The sequence below is a fragment of the Colletes latitarsis genome, chromosome 2, assembly GCF_051014445.1.
Source record: "Colletes latitarsis isolate SP2378_abdomen chromosome 2, iyColLati1, whole genome shotgun sequence".
Lineage (NCBI taxonomy): Eukaryota > Metazoa > Arthropoda > Insecta > Hymenoptera > Colletidae > Colletes > Colletes latitarsis.
Genome location: NC_135135.1, coordinates 12144270 through 12161908, shown reverse-complemented (window position 1 = coordinate 12161908; position 17639 = coordinate 12144270). Strand labels below are relative to the sequence as shown.

The 17639-nt window shown below is 38.7% G+C and overlaps 1 protein-coding gene across 2 annotated transcripts in view; it reads left to right on the top strand.

Annotated features, from left to right (window-relative positions):
• The first annotated feature begins 295 nt into the window (after window positions 1-295).
• LOC143351449 (uncharacterized) overlaps window positions 296-17639 on the top strand; it is a 52014-nt gene continuing 34670 nt past the window's right edge. For both annotated transcript variants that reach the window (XM_076782945.1, XM_076782944.1), the window contains exons 1-3: window positions 296-456; window positions 3278-6551; window positions 7385-7615. In XM_076782945.1, coding sequence (XP_076639060.1) covers window positions 6242-6551; window positions 7385-7615 — 541 coding nt within the window. In that variant the 5' untranslated portion in view covers window positions 296-456; window positions 3278-6241. The remainder of the gene's footprint in view (window positions 457-3277; window positions 6552-7384; window positions 7616-17639) is intronic.

The window sequence follows — 17639 nt, the reverse complement described above, 5'->3', positions numbered from 1 at the left end:
GCAAACTCGTGAAAAACTGCGACCCGCCTCCGGCGCCGCCTCTACCATCTCCAGCCCCTTTCCAACCCCCTCGACGGTCCTCTCACCTACAGACAGATCCCCCCCAGCCCCCCTTCCAAGACGCGGTCGTCTTGGAGGACGAGCTGCGGCCTTTTTCGTGAATTGGCCCCGGCTAACACGTGCTAACCGTGTGTGATTACCTCTGGTTCTGGAACGCGACCCCCTTGGTCGCCCACCCCCTCTCCGCGACGGTTCTGCGGACAGACGTTTCGCGCCCGCGAAAATCAAAGTGTCGTCGGTTCGTGGACACGGGAAATCACGGACCACGGGGTGCGCGACGTTTCGAGATACTCGGATTTTTCGCGTGACGGATTCTTCTCGTCGTTGGACCTGGATCCGGAGCCCCCTAGGAAGAAGCAACGGGGGATAATCGACGAACGGAGGGTTCGTTTCAGCGTGAGTCGTTGATCGTGATCCTTGGATCTTCGTGTCAATTTTGTATATGTTCTTCTTTTTCCTTTTTTCTTTTTTGCTTTTATTTGTTCCGGTGGAAACGGGTCTACTTTTCGCGTTTCCTGGGAGAGGGGGGTCGATTTTATTCACGGTTTTTGGCGTCCGGATGGGCGGAGAACGCGAGCACCAATTATTTCTTGCCGGGCAGCGCGGGAAACAACGACCGGCGTTGATCTAATTGGTCGCCAGTAGGTAATTGTTCGGTCCCGATAATTGGGCCAATTAATCCGTACGGAAAAGTGCGTCGATAATCGTCCAGCATTCACCGCCGCGATACCGATTATGTGGACCGTGTCGGATGCGGGTTATGGAATATCGTTACCGTCGAAAGGGCGTTCGACAGACCGGGGGTGGAATATAAAAATTAAAAAAAAAAAAGAACGTACAAAAAAAAATGGCGCGGAGAAAATAGTTGGGGATCGCGAGACACGCAACGCGAGCACGGGGATCGCGTAATCGAATATATTTTTCTTTTAATTGAAAAATATCGCCGCCGAGTTTCGGGCACGGTAATTTTATGGCGACAGGATTTAATTACACGAAATCACGTCGAACCGGACGATATAATTAAATACCTGTTTTTCCCGTGAAAAACTGTCGGGCGTGGAACACGAGGACTGCTTTCTATCGGATATTTCGAAATCATTCGGCGCGTGTACCTTGAATATTCGATATCGTTTTTCGCGGGGAATATAGTCTCCTTCAATTTCTTACTTTTCTTTGTTTTCGTGTACGGTTTGGCATTTCGGTATATTTTTTTTTTTCGAAACGATGCTGGGAATCGCAGCAAATTCGATCGTCCCTTGGGTATCTGGGTTTGACACGCGTGACGTCGAAAATTTTAATAAAACGCTCTTGTGAATAATTTCACGTGTTCATCGTCGAAACAAATAACGATTACAGAATTATTGCATTCCTTTTATTCGCGCCGTGTACAGAGTGGATGTGTCACAGTGTGTCGAAATCGGTAAGGGGAGGGAGGGGGGCGAAAAAATGGAGGAGCACAAAAAAAGGCGATGTATCGCCGGAGGGTTCGATGTATGACGAAATGCATCTCGGGAACTCGACATTTAGGGACGCGGAGGCGTTGCATTGTTACTCATAGGGGTGCAGGATTATATGGGGTGGCTTCTCCCGTTCAGGGATCCTCGTAACTTGGTACAGATCCGTCATGATCGATAGTCTTCTGTCGTCCGTCGAAAGAGAAACGCGATGCCGAGCCGCGGCCCGCACTTAATTTCGAAAGCCGAGATTGCATTTCGGCTCGAATCGAGGATCGATCGTCGCGCATTTTATCGGGGACCTTATCAAATTATTTTTGGTTTCAACTTCGCCGCCATTGGTTCTTCGGGAGGTTGAAAATTCTTAAATCGAGACTAGAACGGTTCACCAATTTTTCAATTTTCCAGTTACAACGCTTCCCAATGTTTTAATTCCTCGTATTTCGAATTTTCTTCGTTCTTTAATTTTTCAGTTGTGCGTTTCCTCAATTTTCTACTTCCCTAGTTTTTCTAATTTTTTAGTTCCACAATATTGTAGTCTTACAGTGTTTTATTTTACCCAGTTTTCCAGTTGTGGACTTTCCTCAATTTCTATGTATTCAAATTTCTCAGTTCTTGGTTTTGCAATGTTCTAATTTAATAAAAAGATTCCAGTCGTGGAGTTTTTCGCCTTTCCAATTTTTTAATCTAGAAATTATTTAAGCCAACATATTCTTAAATATTTCAGTTTACCAGTTTACCAGTTTTTTCTTTTCTAGTTTCGTAATTTTCCAATTTACTAAGAAATAGTTGAAATATTAGTCAGACATTTGCTAGTAGAATAAAGATAACATAGTCATACTTAATAACTTTCAATAGTAATTCGACAAATATCTTGATGATAAAAAATAGAATAAAAGTATATAAATAGTTCCATTTCTCGTGCAATTTTAAAAGAAAGCATACTACAACTTTGGGACTCAAAAATGAAATTATGCACAAACTTACGGGGATTTATCAGAATAATTATTGTCAAGAGACCATTAAGAAATTTTTTGCTCTTTGATTACTTCATAAAGTAATAAATATCCATGTGTATATCCATGGTGCTTGATATCAACAGAAAACAAAATTATCTAGAAAAGAAAATATACGATATTCTCGATGTTTCAGCCTTAATTTACATACTCTCGAGAAAATCATAAATCAATTGTACAAATAAATAAAATAACGAGTGCGTGTTACAAAGGTGAATAAAGTGATACTAACAAGTACAAAAGTGTGGTAGGATAAATGATAAAATAATAAATAACACTTTAATTATTCTTTTATATGAGAAATACACATAAATTCTCTTTTTGAATATAGCATACTCTTTTACTATAGATGTCATTTTGTATATACTTTTCTCTTCTACCGTATTTCCTGTTACCACACAGAGAATCTCATTCATTTACACTCACATAAAGTATACATATCATAAATACCAATAAAAAGTTGGATAATTTTTGGCTAAAAAATGATCACCTTTTACAGTATAGTACTTGACACTGTTTCTACTCAAAGACACCTCTTCAAATTTGAACTTGAAATTATTTTTTAAATTGAATAATTTTTCTTCGATTGAGTTTATGACTTTGTGAGAAAATTTCGACAGTTATTTGCGTCAAAAGACACCTTTCAGTTGAAATAGGAACGCATAAAATCGCAGTAGAAGTAGTGTTAATATGAACCAAGTAATCCACGTGGATATACAATTACTATTAATCTATTTCAATTAACAGCCTGATGTAACACCCTCGATGCCCGTCGTTAACTTCTAAATTTTCTGGACGTCGGCGTTGTTGGCAACCCCGAAGAGCCGTTTAATCCTGGCGACGCGTCGCAATAACGATAATTGTGACCACTTGAAGGAACTCCACCCTCGCAATCTGGAAAGATTCGTTTCTGGATGTGTTCGGCAGTCGGTTCTGTACGTATGACGGGGCATTAAGACAAAGTATTCCCCTCTTTCTCCGGCTGTGGCGATCTCCGTTCACCCTCTCGCCGTCTCTCTCGCTCCTGTGCACCCTCGAAGAGCCCCCGAGCATCGCGCAACCCCCGTATTTCTCGGTGCTAAACGCAACTACACGAGGGACCTTTCTGCCGTCTTTGTTTTCCCTTTCTTCCCAGTGTCGTTTTGCAGTCTCGCGCGGGGAGGTCGTTGAACGACGGAAGCAGGAAGGACTCAACGAGAACAGCCCCCAGAAACAAAAAAAAAAGAGAAAAAAGAAGAAAATAGAAAGGAAGACGAACCGACGACGGGCGTCGAAAGGAGGCAAAGGTCAAGCTCGTTATCGGTGTACCGAGGCGACCGCAACGTGGAAACGATCCGGGGGTTCGATAATTACAGAGACAGAGGATTCCTTTTTCGTCGTGGAAATTGTGGTGGATCGTTTCGACTCGAAGAGCTACCGCGACGGGACCGATACCTACGAAGATCTACGAATGTGAGTCTCCGGACAGGGAATGTGTCGAATCGCGCGGAGGGACGAACTGTCGGTGAAGTGACGTAATTCTTACAGACTTGGACGCAGGAAACGTTCACTGGAAGAATGAGTACCACGGTTACGAAGACTCTCGTTTCGCGCGGGCATCGATCGTTATTGCCCAAGGCCCGTCTGGCGATCCAGTCTGACCAATGCTCGAGATTCATAAATCTCGACGAGCACGAGGCGTCCGAATGACAGCGAGAACCGTGGTTCGGTGTAACTTCCGTTAAACGATCTCGAGGCCTCAGACGTCGACGTTGAAGTCGAACGCGTCGCAGGGATCGTCGAATTATCGGCGCTCGGGGAAAGAAATTCCAGGCTGAAAGACATTCCGTGATTCTTCTGATCGTGCGGCGTAGAGAGGGAGCGAGAGAGCGAGAAAAAGAGAGAAAAAGAGAGAGAGAGAGAGGGACGGGTGTTGTCATCGGGTAGTCGCGATCAGCAGGAGTAGCATCAGGATCGCGGAAGAGGGTGCAGCAGGAGAGAGAGATTTTTCCCCACCGCTTGGAAAAACCGACCCCCACCAGGCGGCCGGTACGGCCAGGCGGCGGTGGCGGCGGCGTGGATGTGCGGCACGGAGGGGGGTAGGTTACCCAGGGTGGTCTCGGTGGTGGCTGGGGGCGGCAGCCTCAAAAATACACCGCAACCACACCGCGCGGCTCCACCGCAGAAGCCGCCATCTTCCACCGCCGAACCGAAACGAGACCGCGCGAGTTAAACACCCTATCCTACTTCCCCGTGGAAGTTGCCGCTGCCGCCCGCCGAAGCAGCAGCCGCGAAGAAGCATCCGCCACCGTCTGGCCCGGGACTGGACGACTGACAGTGAATGGAACCCGCAGAAAATTAGTGCTTTCGTCGTCGTCGCGCGCGTCTTCGCCGAACACCGTCCCCGACATCCAAGCTACATCCGGTCGCTGGGGACCAGCTGTCGTCGAGCCGCGCCAGCAGCGTCGACGTTGATTCCGGGTACGACACGCGTCCGGTGGTCGAAACTGTCATCGGTGAATCCGTCTGCTCGGAGGAGTTAATCGAAGATGATTTAGTGGTGTTCGATTCGACCGGGATCCTCGGGGATAACGATGTACGTAGTTTGTGCTGTCGCTGGAGGCCGCGACGTGGATTCCCGGCGCGGGGTTAACACCTGTTAGAGGGTCTGGAAGTGTCGATGTGATGTTAACCGAGAGCTAGTTTGATCAACGAGGGGACGTATGTGAGTTTAGAACACGGCGCGTTCGCGGGAATCGTTGATATCCGCACGCGTAAACTTCGAAATCCGTGACTGGTGGTCGCTGACTTCCGTCGAATACTGTCGGAGTGGGGCGACCGATCAAAGAAAAGAAGAAACGAGGGGCGACGTCGATTCCAATAAAACGAATTTTCCCCGCGACTTGGCAATCGAGACGAAGAATTTGCAAACGGATGCTCTTATCTCGGATCCGTTGCGGGATAATGAAATAAGGATCAAAGGATCCTGTCCCCCGCGCGGGACCGACCCAACGTCGATCCACACACAATTTGTGTCCCCGATCATTGCCATCGATCCATTATAACGGACCTGATCCACTTCCATCGCTGTGTTAGATCAAACCACACCGCGGCAGAATAGGGAGTCTCTGTTTCAAAAGCATTCATTAACAAAGTGTCGCGTGGGAACTAGTTTCGAGCGCGGCTCTCGTTTGACAGTGTTCCCTTGAGTTTGGTGTGTGCAATGCAGTTACTCTGTAAGGATAAATGATTTTATTGGTTCGATCAGAGTATACCAATGGTTCGTTCTGTTTGAGAATCATCGATCGCGAGAATCCAGAGTCGTGACGCTCGTTTGATAGTGTTCGCTCGAGTTTAGTGCAAGCAACAGCCGTCCTATAAGGATGAAAGAGCTCGTTCATAAAGACTCAATGTACATCGTGAGATAGAACATCCATCCTGTTTGAATAGCATCTGTCACGAAAGTCCAAAGTCGTGACGCTCGTTTGGTGCGATCAACACGGGAATACAAAGTTCTAACGATTAAATCCAAGTACACCATGGTACAGGAAGTCTATTCTTCTTGAGAATCGGTTTCGAATACGTCGTATGAGAACTAAACAACCGGAGGTTGGACACTGGACCTGAGTTTACTCGGGTTTGGTACAACGTTTGGAGAAGATTGAGTCGAATCCTTCGCAGTTAACCGGCGAGGAGGATATTCCAGAGAAAGAGTCCGATGATCCCGATCTCATGACGAACCCTTTACGAGATGCACGCCCCGAGGAGCGGCCTCCAGGATTAGACTATCCAGACCCAAGGCTGGTTCGGAACGGCCATCAGGTTCACCAAGGGAACTCCGTGCATCAGATCGGTGGCGCGAGGATCAGAAGGACCAGGGCCTCGTCCCTGAGGAGAAGAATGCACTTGGCCAATGAGGTCCCTCCACAAGGATCGGCTGGCGGGAACAATCTGTCGGACTATGCTCTAACCGCGGATCTGCTCGCCGAGAGGACTTTGGATGGACTGTTCGCCGAGCATCCTGGGGAACTGATCAGAACAGGTGAGATATTCTTTGACGATGAACACCTTTGTAAAGTGCCCTTTGAAACCCATTTCAGCAACGGATCAGGTGCCAGGCGTTATACTACAAAAAACATATTGGTTAAATTTTACGTATTTTTTAATTCAACGTTTTTGTCTATCAGTTCTTCAGGATCACTCATAAGATTTGGTAGTATTAATTTTTACGATATTTTTAACCAGAATTTATACAAAACTTTGACTAAGAAGAATTACCAAAGTGTGTTTTAATAACAACATAGACGATAATACGTTATAATAATGTTACGCCTCTTTTACTGCAGATACAAGGTATTATACTTGACCCTCTTTTTACGTGGCGAAAAAGTACCGTATAAAAAAAGTCGCGTAAATACTAATTCGCAGAATTATATAAAACTTGTTTTAAAGGTAAACTATACAAAAAATAAGTCACGTGTACATGTATTGTACATATTTTGTATAATATCATCCATATGCTAATTTCGAATCCTCACAGAGGCTCGGAAATGAAATAATTGTTTCTATGCCTGCACCAAATCTTCCAACCGAGCTTTATGGAATTTTGTTTTAGTAACTGTCGAGTTTTTTTTAGACACTATTTGTATTTCAGGTTAATCGTTTTATCTAACTCGAGAAATATCTTTAATTTTGTAGTCTATTCGGTAGTTGCGCCTTTAGGGATTAGTATAAACCCATAAACCGCGCGCAACACATTTCTCCTACGTCTATAATTTACGCGTTCGAGATAACGAATCGACGTTTACTTTTCGATTTAACCCGGGTAATCCAATGCGTATTCGTTGATAATTTGGCGACGATCGTTGTCAACAGGCTCCCCGCACGTGGTCTGCACGGTGCTTCCTGCACACTGGAGGTCGAACAAGACGCTTCCGGTTGCGTTCAAGGTAGTGGCCTTGGGCGAGGTCGGTGACGGGACCCTGGTGACGGTTCGTGCTGGTAACGACGAGAATTGCTGCGCGGAATTGCGGAATTCCACCGCGGTGATGAAGAACCAGGTCGCGAAATTCAACGACCTCAGGTTCGTCGGCAGAAGCGGCAGAGGTAAGATATTCTTACGTTTTCATTTCGATGACCAACAAAATTAATCTTGACAAGTTAGAGAGGAGGGTTCTTCCGGAAAGCATACTTCAGGAATTCTCTCATACAAATTTAATATACTATAAGGTATAAAAAAAACGCGTGTAAATTCAGTACGGAGAACAACGAAAGATTCATCGAATAAATTTCGTTTCTATTCTTGCCTTGTATCGTGTATTAGTTTTGCGACGTCGATTGTAACAGGTGTGATTGTTCTGTGGTATCTTGAGCATTTTATAACTATTTGTTTGGCAGTAAATAAAAACAGATTTTGAATCGGGTAGAAGTGATGAGAAATATCGTAAAGAATGAGCACCAGTTTTCTCTGTCATTTTAATTTTTCCGCAGGAATATTACCACAAAATCAGTTCGAAGTAGAAAAAATTGAACTGAACAATCGGGAAAAATTCGATCAGCTTTCTCCGGGACTTTGTAGTAAAAAAATTCTGATATATGTAACACATTGCATGCCAAGCCAATTTTGTATAACATCTTAACATCAAAATTGCGTGTATTTTAGATTACTTACACCATTTTGCCTTGTAACTATAAATGCAGCCTAGTGTTCGCAAGGATTTTTATTATTAATTGTTCGTTTTATTCACACTCTGAATGCCATATATTTTTAGCTAATAACACATGTAGTCTGAACACGAATAACGTGGCATTTAGTCTGTTAAAGCTGCGTAAAAATGATACCATTGGACGCTATCAACCATCTTAGAATTTTGTTAAAGTTTCATTTATTTTTATAACAACCAGTGCTTCTTTCGCCATCAAATTAAGTCTTAGGTCACTGGATAATTAGGAAAGGTTTTCGATAGATCAATTATTTTTCGAAGCTTTTTATAATATATATATACGTTGCTATATGAAAAAAAGAACAAGTACAAAGACTGATTTTAATTTTATTTCAGAAATGAATATGTAGTATTTAAATAATTGCATTCGAACAGATTTAAAGCTGCATGAAAATGAAGAATAATACAAATTACCTTTTTTATTAGTTTTGCTTAATTACTGGATGTTCTTGCAATACACCAAAACCGTCTTAGTTTTAGAATATTGCAAAATATGTGAGACCAATGTCAACTGGGTAACGACACTAATGACTTTTAAGGAGCATATGTAAAAAATTTGATGAAAAGCTCTTTTCAATATTTCATTAATTTGATTAACCTTCTACAAATATTTAATTTAATTTACTACAATTTTAATTAAAAATTTAACAAAACAAATGCATCACCAAGATAATGATACGCTATAATTTGAAGTAGAATAAAGTATATGTCATTTTTCAAGTTAAACCAAAATTACAAGTACTTATTTTTTTTTTTGTTACTATGACTTCGAAATATAAAAGTTTATTGATTTCCCTTTCGGATTATACAGTTTTATTTGTTCCCATCGGATACAAAATTTTTTAAACTTTTGGTGGCCGTTTGAATTTGAAACAATTCTTACAGTGACACCATCTTCGCTTTATCAATGGCTTCCTAATGTAAAAGAATGTCTAGAGGGTGCATCCTATAAAATAACCTCAGAAACATTGTTGTGAACGACTTCCATGTCATTCTTCGATCCAAATGCATTCCTAGGTATTTTACAGACTCTGCTTGTGATATTACTATGTTATTCAGTTTGACTGGTGGACGTGTTTCTTGACGTAAAGTGAATGTTACATGGATAGTTACTAAATAGTATTACTTTCGAAAACAAAACTAAAAAAAAAAAGTCGATTTCATGACTGCCTGGTCCCCTTAAAGCGCGTGGAAACCCGTTGCCCGGAAGGAGCCGCTATTTTCGTAACGTTTCGACGTCGAACCAGACAATTAGGGGAAGGTTCTCTGCAGAGGCGATTGAAAAAGTTCGATCAGCCTCGATCCAAGAAAGCTCTCACCCATGGCGGCGTCTTAAATCATTCAGCGGTCGGTACTTTAAGTCGGCCCACCGACTGATGGCCTCGTTTTTCCTAGAAACGAGAGGCGAGCGTTTCGACATCTGGCCCCTCGTTTCATACTCATTTTTAATTCAACCTGCAAATACCGTCGCGACTCGATATCTCGGCCGGCAGTCTGTCGAGATTTTTTTTTTTAATTCCCGCCTCCGCGTTTCAATAATTCAGCGTTACTGAGGAGCCGAAAGGGAGCTTTGGGCGGAGGGGGCGGGGGATGGAAAAATCGAGGGGCCCCAGGTCGCTGAATAATGCGCGCCGATGATCGCCGCCATTACGGACGCTTAATCCAAACGTCCTAGGACACCGGGACTCCGCTCGCGATGGAGCTTCTCCTTTCTCTTCTCCTCCAAGTTGTCCCTTCTTTTCTCCTCGGTTTTTTTTTTCTTCCCTCCCCTTGGCCAAGAGGGTGTCGAGGATCGGAGAGATACGAGTAACGAGGTGCCCTTTAATTCCTTTAATTCGACCGAGTTGCAACGGCGCGGTGTCCCTTCTCTTCCGAAGGAAAGACGAGCGACTTTCAACAGAGCAGTCACGAACGTAGTCGGTTAACGAGGGGTGGCTGGCCGACTTGTTTATGGCAAATTGGAAAAGGAAATTGCGGGGTCTGCGATATCGACGCTCTGCTTTCGACAGTCCCGCGCCACTCGAGACGGGGGCGACTTTTAAACGGTCGGTGGTTTAAATACCAGCTTCTTTTTTTTTTTATAGATCACCCTACGTCGCGATGTCCGCCGTCAAAGCACGTAAATTTTCAAATATTTTCCCTGCCCCTTTTCCGCGTTAGCTACTTTGCTCGATGAAGCCTTTTTCGCAGCCGCGCGAATAGCGAAACGGCGAGATTGTCGGAAGAAGGGTGCAATTCGAGGTCGGCCAGTCCGGAAAATATGGGCCACTTTTGGAATTTTTTAATAGATGAACTATTCGAGATATCGGTTTGAGACTTTGCACCGTTATTTTTACGCATTTTTGCAAGTTGCGTGAATTTTTTCGTACGAGAATCGGTAATAGTCTCAGAAATATAGGCTGCTCCTGCAATCGGTGTAAAATAAACGAACTTGGAAGAAGAAAGAAGTTAGTAAATTGTTTTTTATTTATTTATGACACAAAAATATTAGTGTGATAAAATATTACAGATTGGGCATTAACAGGAGCAAAATATACGTAGATTTATCAACAATGTTTTATTGGCTTTAGTGGACGATTCTCGAAGACTTACAATCCCAAATAATGATTTAGAATTAGTCAGATTCCGCACTAAAAAAACCCGAACTTTCAGGAAAAAGAAATTGTTAAACTATATAAGTATGATTTGTGGCTTAAAGTAGAAACAATTGGAAAAATTTTAACAATTTTTTTGATAGCCTGATCTTGACTGTTACCCTTTAGGTAGTCATTTATGACTCACACTATTATATATTTCAGAAATACTCTTCTAAAATTGTATATTATTATATCACTAATGATTTGGTACTAAACAGAGTCCTTGGAAAAAGAAAATAAATTAAAAAAATAATTATTTTTCATACAATTGACACGTGATATACCACGATTTGTTATGGTATGAATTTTACAAATATGTTTATTATAAATTTTACGAATGTTCACAAGCTTACGAGACCTATACAAAATTAGAGTATAACATCAGCGAGTCTAGAAAAATATCGTACATTTCAGAACCTTAATTTATTAAGGAACAATTACAATAGAACATATAGTATATTTCCAAGCATGATTATTACAAGGTTACACAATTAAATGGTGTCATGTGCTATAGTTAACCGTCGGACGGCGGAAGGTTCGACAATAGGATGCAAGGAAAAGTTGTGTCATTTTTGATCGATAGTAATTCTATCTATAGTTACAAGAATATAAATATTCTCGTCAGATTTGTATTGTTATACCTTTACATTATCTAATTCAGTAGTTTTAGTAAATTGTAGTACCAATAATTAATGAAATTCTTTTCTTTGTTCTGTTGTGTGACGATGATATATCGTTTGAAAAATTTTTATTTTTATTTTATTGAATTTTTATTATTAATTAAACAAAAAATTCGACGTTTCGTCCCAATATATCGAGACCTTTTCAGGAATTAATTCAATGCTAGGATAACACGTGCATTCGAATAAGAAAACATTGTACAATTAATTATAATTAATTGTCGTATTCATTGTAAATTGAATAATATATATTGCCTGAGCGAAATGTGATGTAATGCCAGTCGACACAATTACAGATAAGTATGCCTAAAATATATGTATACATATAACGCGTGTGGTACTTATTATAATCTTGAATTAACTCCCGAAGAGGTTCCAAATTACGTTACATTCTCGATTTAATTAAATTAATTAATTAACTAGTTACATATTAAGTTAACTGTGCAGTCCTTTGACATACAAGAGATAGTTACGATAAAGACTCGGTAAACAATAAAAAAGCGTGTATAGAAACACAGAATATACAATAAAATTAAATAGTACACACTATAAAACGAAGTGGAATAAAAATAAAAAAAGAGAGGAACGCAAGGTTAAGTATTATACTTGTAGTTTTATGGTTTTCGCGATATGTGTTCCGTATTTATAAAAATTTAAAGAAATGTTTTATATAAATCTTAGGAAATATTGTGACGTATTATTTGTCTCTGTTAATTTTTGTCGCGGTACGAACGCATACTCTTTCATTGTGCATGCCCACAAAAATTGTTCGACGGGTCGTATATCGTACAACCATGATCTATGGTCTTCTGCCATTGTTCAGAAAGCAATTGCATTCCTCCGTAACGCCATGCTGATTTTATGAATGCAAAATACTTCGGGCATTTGTGTTTGATGTCGTCACCAGTATTAAATTGTCTCTTGTTTAAAAAATACGCCATTGCCGGTTAAAGGTGATAATTGACGAAACAAAATTCAGATTATATATTCATGAATTATAATTTTCTGAAGCAATGATCACTCATCTATCGCTTGCAAGAACGAATTTCCCTATTAAATTAATCTAAAAATTATTTATAAATATTTCCCTAAAAATTAATCTAGGAAATACTGTTAAATAAAATAAGTTTATTTAGGACAAACAGATCAATGACCAGGCTGCAAGGAATCTATTTTCGAAATATATCTTCCGCATGTTAAGTTACACTCAGTGTGAACTATTTTCGCAAATGCACTTGCATCCCTTAAAGGGTTAAATATCGATAAAGCAGTAGGGCGTAGGTGGAATTGCTACCTCCTTTGGGAGTCTGCGAACGAAGAGATTCGAACTGGGAATTTCGGGCAGATTGAAATAGGTAACGGTCAGGTTCGGACTAGACTGAATTAGAATTGGGTTAGAGTGAGTTAGGTCTCGAGAATGGATCGTCGAGAATTTTTTTGTAGAAAATTGATTGTGTTCGTTTTCTTAACTACAATATACTAATGTTTAGCATATTTATTTGATATAAAAACGAATAAATTAAAAAGTATCAATAGTTATTATACTGAGCTATAAACACCTTCCAAAAAATATTCTTCTTTGGAACATAATTTGAAAAAAAGGAAAGCAAGTTTAGATTTTTCCTTCTGCACAATTTTTATTTATATCTTAAAGAGTAAAAATACTTTTAAAACGTCTCATTGGTATTGTAGTGATCGGAGCTTTAAAAATAAAGATGTTGAAGTTTCCTTGTAAATGGTTATTTTAGAAAACTATAATTTTGGATTGAACATGTGAAAAAGGAAATTAAAATAAAATTATTAAAATAGTGACTACGAAAGCCTAAAGTTTCATTTTTCATCGAAGAATGGAGAATTGTTTTATATTTTTCTCTGAAAGTATAATTTGCAACAATTTTTTTGACAGCACAAACAAATGTTATACACATTGTGGATATACTATATTTTTTTTCGAATGGGATTCTACGAATTTGATTTGTAGCTGTACAATCGAACAAAATTTCCTAAAAGTGCCCCTTTGATCAACTGCGTGCTGCACTATTTTTAACACACTAACAAATACAAATAACTATTTTACACGCACGCACAAATAAAAATAACTATTTTACTTTTTAGGATACAGACAAACATTAGTAAAAGACAATGTCTGGATTTATATTCATTTCTTTGGAATTACTTCTCAAAGAAAATTCTATTTTAGAAGATTTTGATTGCTCAGTCCCCTTCAAATTTAATTCATTCAAAAACGCAAGTTCAGAGAAGGATTAATTTTATCAATTTCAATAATTTTTATATTTCTCAGATATTTACGTGTAGACTCTTACATTATCTTAGTAACAGTATTACATCTCTGTATAATGTTTCAAGAAATTTCCCGGAAATGAGATTTGATACATATCTTGTTGCTGACAGAGTAAATTAGAATTGTCGTACTGTTTAATCTAAATTGAGTTAGGTCTAATTTAAAGATAAATTTTACATAAGGTTAATCTCCCAATTATCGACACATTTTTTAACAATCCTCATTTTTAGCAACAACATAAAATTCTGGGCATTATTTTTTGTTTACCTTGTAATATGAAAAAATGAAGAATCCAGGGTATAAATAATATTTTGTATTATACTTGTTTAAACAAATTTATAGCTTATTTTATATTTACATTCTTAAAGAATATTAGACTGTTTTTCTAACATATATTTACAAACTTGAAATGAAATTGTTTGTTACTTTTCGAGATCACAATTATTGGAATTACTGTGTCAATTTTACGTACGAACATTTTACTTCGTTGGAAAAGCTACGATTTTATTCGGTTGTCGTGTTTTGAAGAATGATTACAATGTTATTCATATGAATAATTTTAGACTATACAGTTTACTAATAAAAAACCAATGTTTTCACCAATACGATAATAATATCAATGTTAATAAACTAAATTGAATGTGTCGATGACTGGGTCAATGTCGAATTTAGGTACACATTCCTTGTACTGAGTTGAGTGCACGATTAATGTGTCAGGTTTGACCATGTTTGAGTTAGGTTTGGGCTAATTATAACTTAATATAGGCTAAGCTTGGTCTGGGTTAGCATCTGTTAGACTTTTATTAATTCAGAAATATATTTAATCAAAATACCCGTTAGGTTTGACTATGCCTAGTATAGGTTTGAGCCAGTTATTCCTGATTCAAACTAAGTTACATCTAATTTAAGTATCTATTAGATCTATACTGACTTTCTGTTTTATACTCGATTCATTTACCAGTTGAATTTAGCGTCAGGTCGTACTTCTTCATAAAATTGCACTTGACGAAGAAAGTTGTTGAATTAAACAAATAAAAAATGAAAATTTTATCACGTTTGGGCCAGACTCAACCTACTCAGGTTTGACTTAGACCGAGTTACACCTAATTTATAGTTCTGTAAGATCTATCGTAACTCTGATGAATATTTAATCCAGCGTCCGCCAGGTTTGGCCACGTTTGCGTTAAGTTTGAGCTCTGCCTAAGCTGCGATCGGACCGTCTCGAAAATTCACGATTCGACTGCTTCGAGGAAGGACCTCTTATCGGTTCTTCCATCTCGGACAGTCGATCTTCTCAGGCATAAAAAAAAAAAAAATACTCGAATCGTTGAGGAACAATGGAGACCCGTGAACGGTTTTCACAATTTTTTCGCGAAACTCGTCGGATGAGGAGGATATCGCGAATATATAGAGAATCGCAGAATAGGACGTCGAGCGAGGGGGTGGGCGAAAGGGGGGTGGTTGGGAGTAGAGTGGTTGGCTGTAAGCGGCTTTGGTTTCCATGGCAGTAAGCCCTCATTACTGTATTACGGGCAGCCCCTAACTACCAGCCGTACGCAACGATTTGCCTCTAGAACCTCTATGGGGGTGACGGATCATGCAAGATTGTTTTCCGCGTGTCCGGGAAACGCCGATACTCCAATCCGTTGGAAATATTTTATTGTGACGCTGTTCGCAACGAGGTTGTTCAGGGTGCGGCCAGGAGACCATGATAGGAAGAAATTCGTTCAGGAAACATAAGTGGAAATCGTGGAGCCGTTATCGTCCTGTGGTCACGTTAAACGATTTTTTAATATCGCTCGAGTTGGGTAGAAATTAATTTTTAGAGCGAACATAATTGATGCTAACATCCTCTTTATTATTGTCCCGATGCATGATTTTTTCAACGCTCGTGAACTCGATTCTCAAGGGGGCCAAACAATGGCGCATTCGACACGTCCCCTGTCATATGGGTCACGTGGGTGACTCATGATATTTACCACAAGCATATTCATCGACTCGATGTTGGAATAGAACAGAGGGGAAAGAAAACTATCTAGAATTTAGTACAATTTTTGTACACACTACATCTTCATTAAATTGTTTATTTTGTACGCTAGAATCAATATATACAAAAATTGGATCTCCTGGACACTTCGAGGATTATATTGACCATTTTAGATATTGTAGCCCAATAGTGTTTTATGGATTTAGCAAACCATTTATAAAGAAATTTTTGTGTTTAAAAATTATATAAAATTCATTGAAAAATTAATACAAATTCATCAAAATAAGTGTAGTACCAAGATGATTAAAACACTGTGGAACTTCGTATTGCTTGTTTGCGAAGAATGTCTTTTTAATTTTATTTTCTATTCTTTTTTCACTTATAACGACTCAATAATTAGTTAAATTTGTTGTATAATATTATAATTTTCATGCCCTCATTTATATGGGCTGATTGAACATTCAACTGAGAAACATTCTCTCTGTACAAACATAAATAAAATCATACAACAGTAATAACATTCTTGTTATTTTAGAGTCAAAAAATTCCAATAATATGGTAATGAAATATTTTTTATTATTGTTCAAATATATATTAAATGCTTATAAATTATTCGTATCAACCGATTGATTCGATTTAATTATACGAAAAATGTAGTAAATTGATATAACGAATGTTACTACATCGAAGAATAAAAGTGTCTTTATTAGGAATTTTCCGAGTATTTTTAGAATCAGATAAATGGCTGTGAAAAATCTGGCGGGAGCTAGCAGTAAAAACGATGTGGAATTCTCGATTCTTTACAAAAATCATTCGTTTACATTGTTTCTTTTATTTCTGTTTCATTATTTTAAATAGAAAATAATTATGGAAGATAATGGAAGTTGTCGAATTTCTGAACGAAGATCTGAAATTCTGGACGATCATTAAACGTTCTAATTGTCGTAAATAGCAATAGTAAATAATAGATTAACGAGCCAAGTATTTGACGAATTCGATACACGCGTCTTTATGCAATACACTGGTCAGAACAATTAGAGAATCAACTACTCGAATGACTTTGTCATTTAGCAAGGTAATCAATAGTTTAAAAGCTTCAACGTGTCATTTTGCGTCAGACATTTAGCAGAAATATTATTACACTGAATATACATAGCCTTTGTCCCTGATATTTGGTTCGTTCGATAGTTCAAACAAGCACTGAATTTAATTAATCGGTTCAACCTTATCGTTGGCGTATCCTCTAGTAACATATTTACTTTTCAAAAGAGTTTTCGGCAAAATTCATGCACGAGTACGTAAAGAACATAATTAATGTAGAAAGAACTGTACACTTTAGAATAAATGTGTGGAAGTGAAACAAACGAACGAAATTAAAATAATGTGCAAAGAGCGTTATTAAATTTATAAAATTAATGGGTCCAATCTTAAAACCCTATTTCAATAGTATAAAAATGAAGAAGAATACACATTTTATTTCTTTCTGAAATATTATCGAACATTTGTTCCTTTTTTTTCAGAGATCAATGAAACAATTTTATTTTCCATGTATTGGAATACAATATAAATATCGAGTAGACATAAAACCAAATTATTTACATAAAAACGAAAGGGGCACAGTGACAGAGTCGAAACGTTTAATCAAGTTTAATGCTTGTTTGGCTTATTTAATTTTTAATATGACGTGCAATGAATATAACTGTCACTCAGAAGGTTTAGAATATCGTCTATTTGAAAGCGAAATTTTATAATTTATTAATTTTATTATTTTTTGTATTATAATACGATACGTTTCGTGGCCT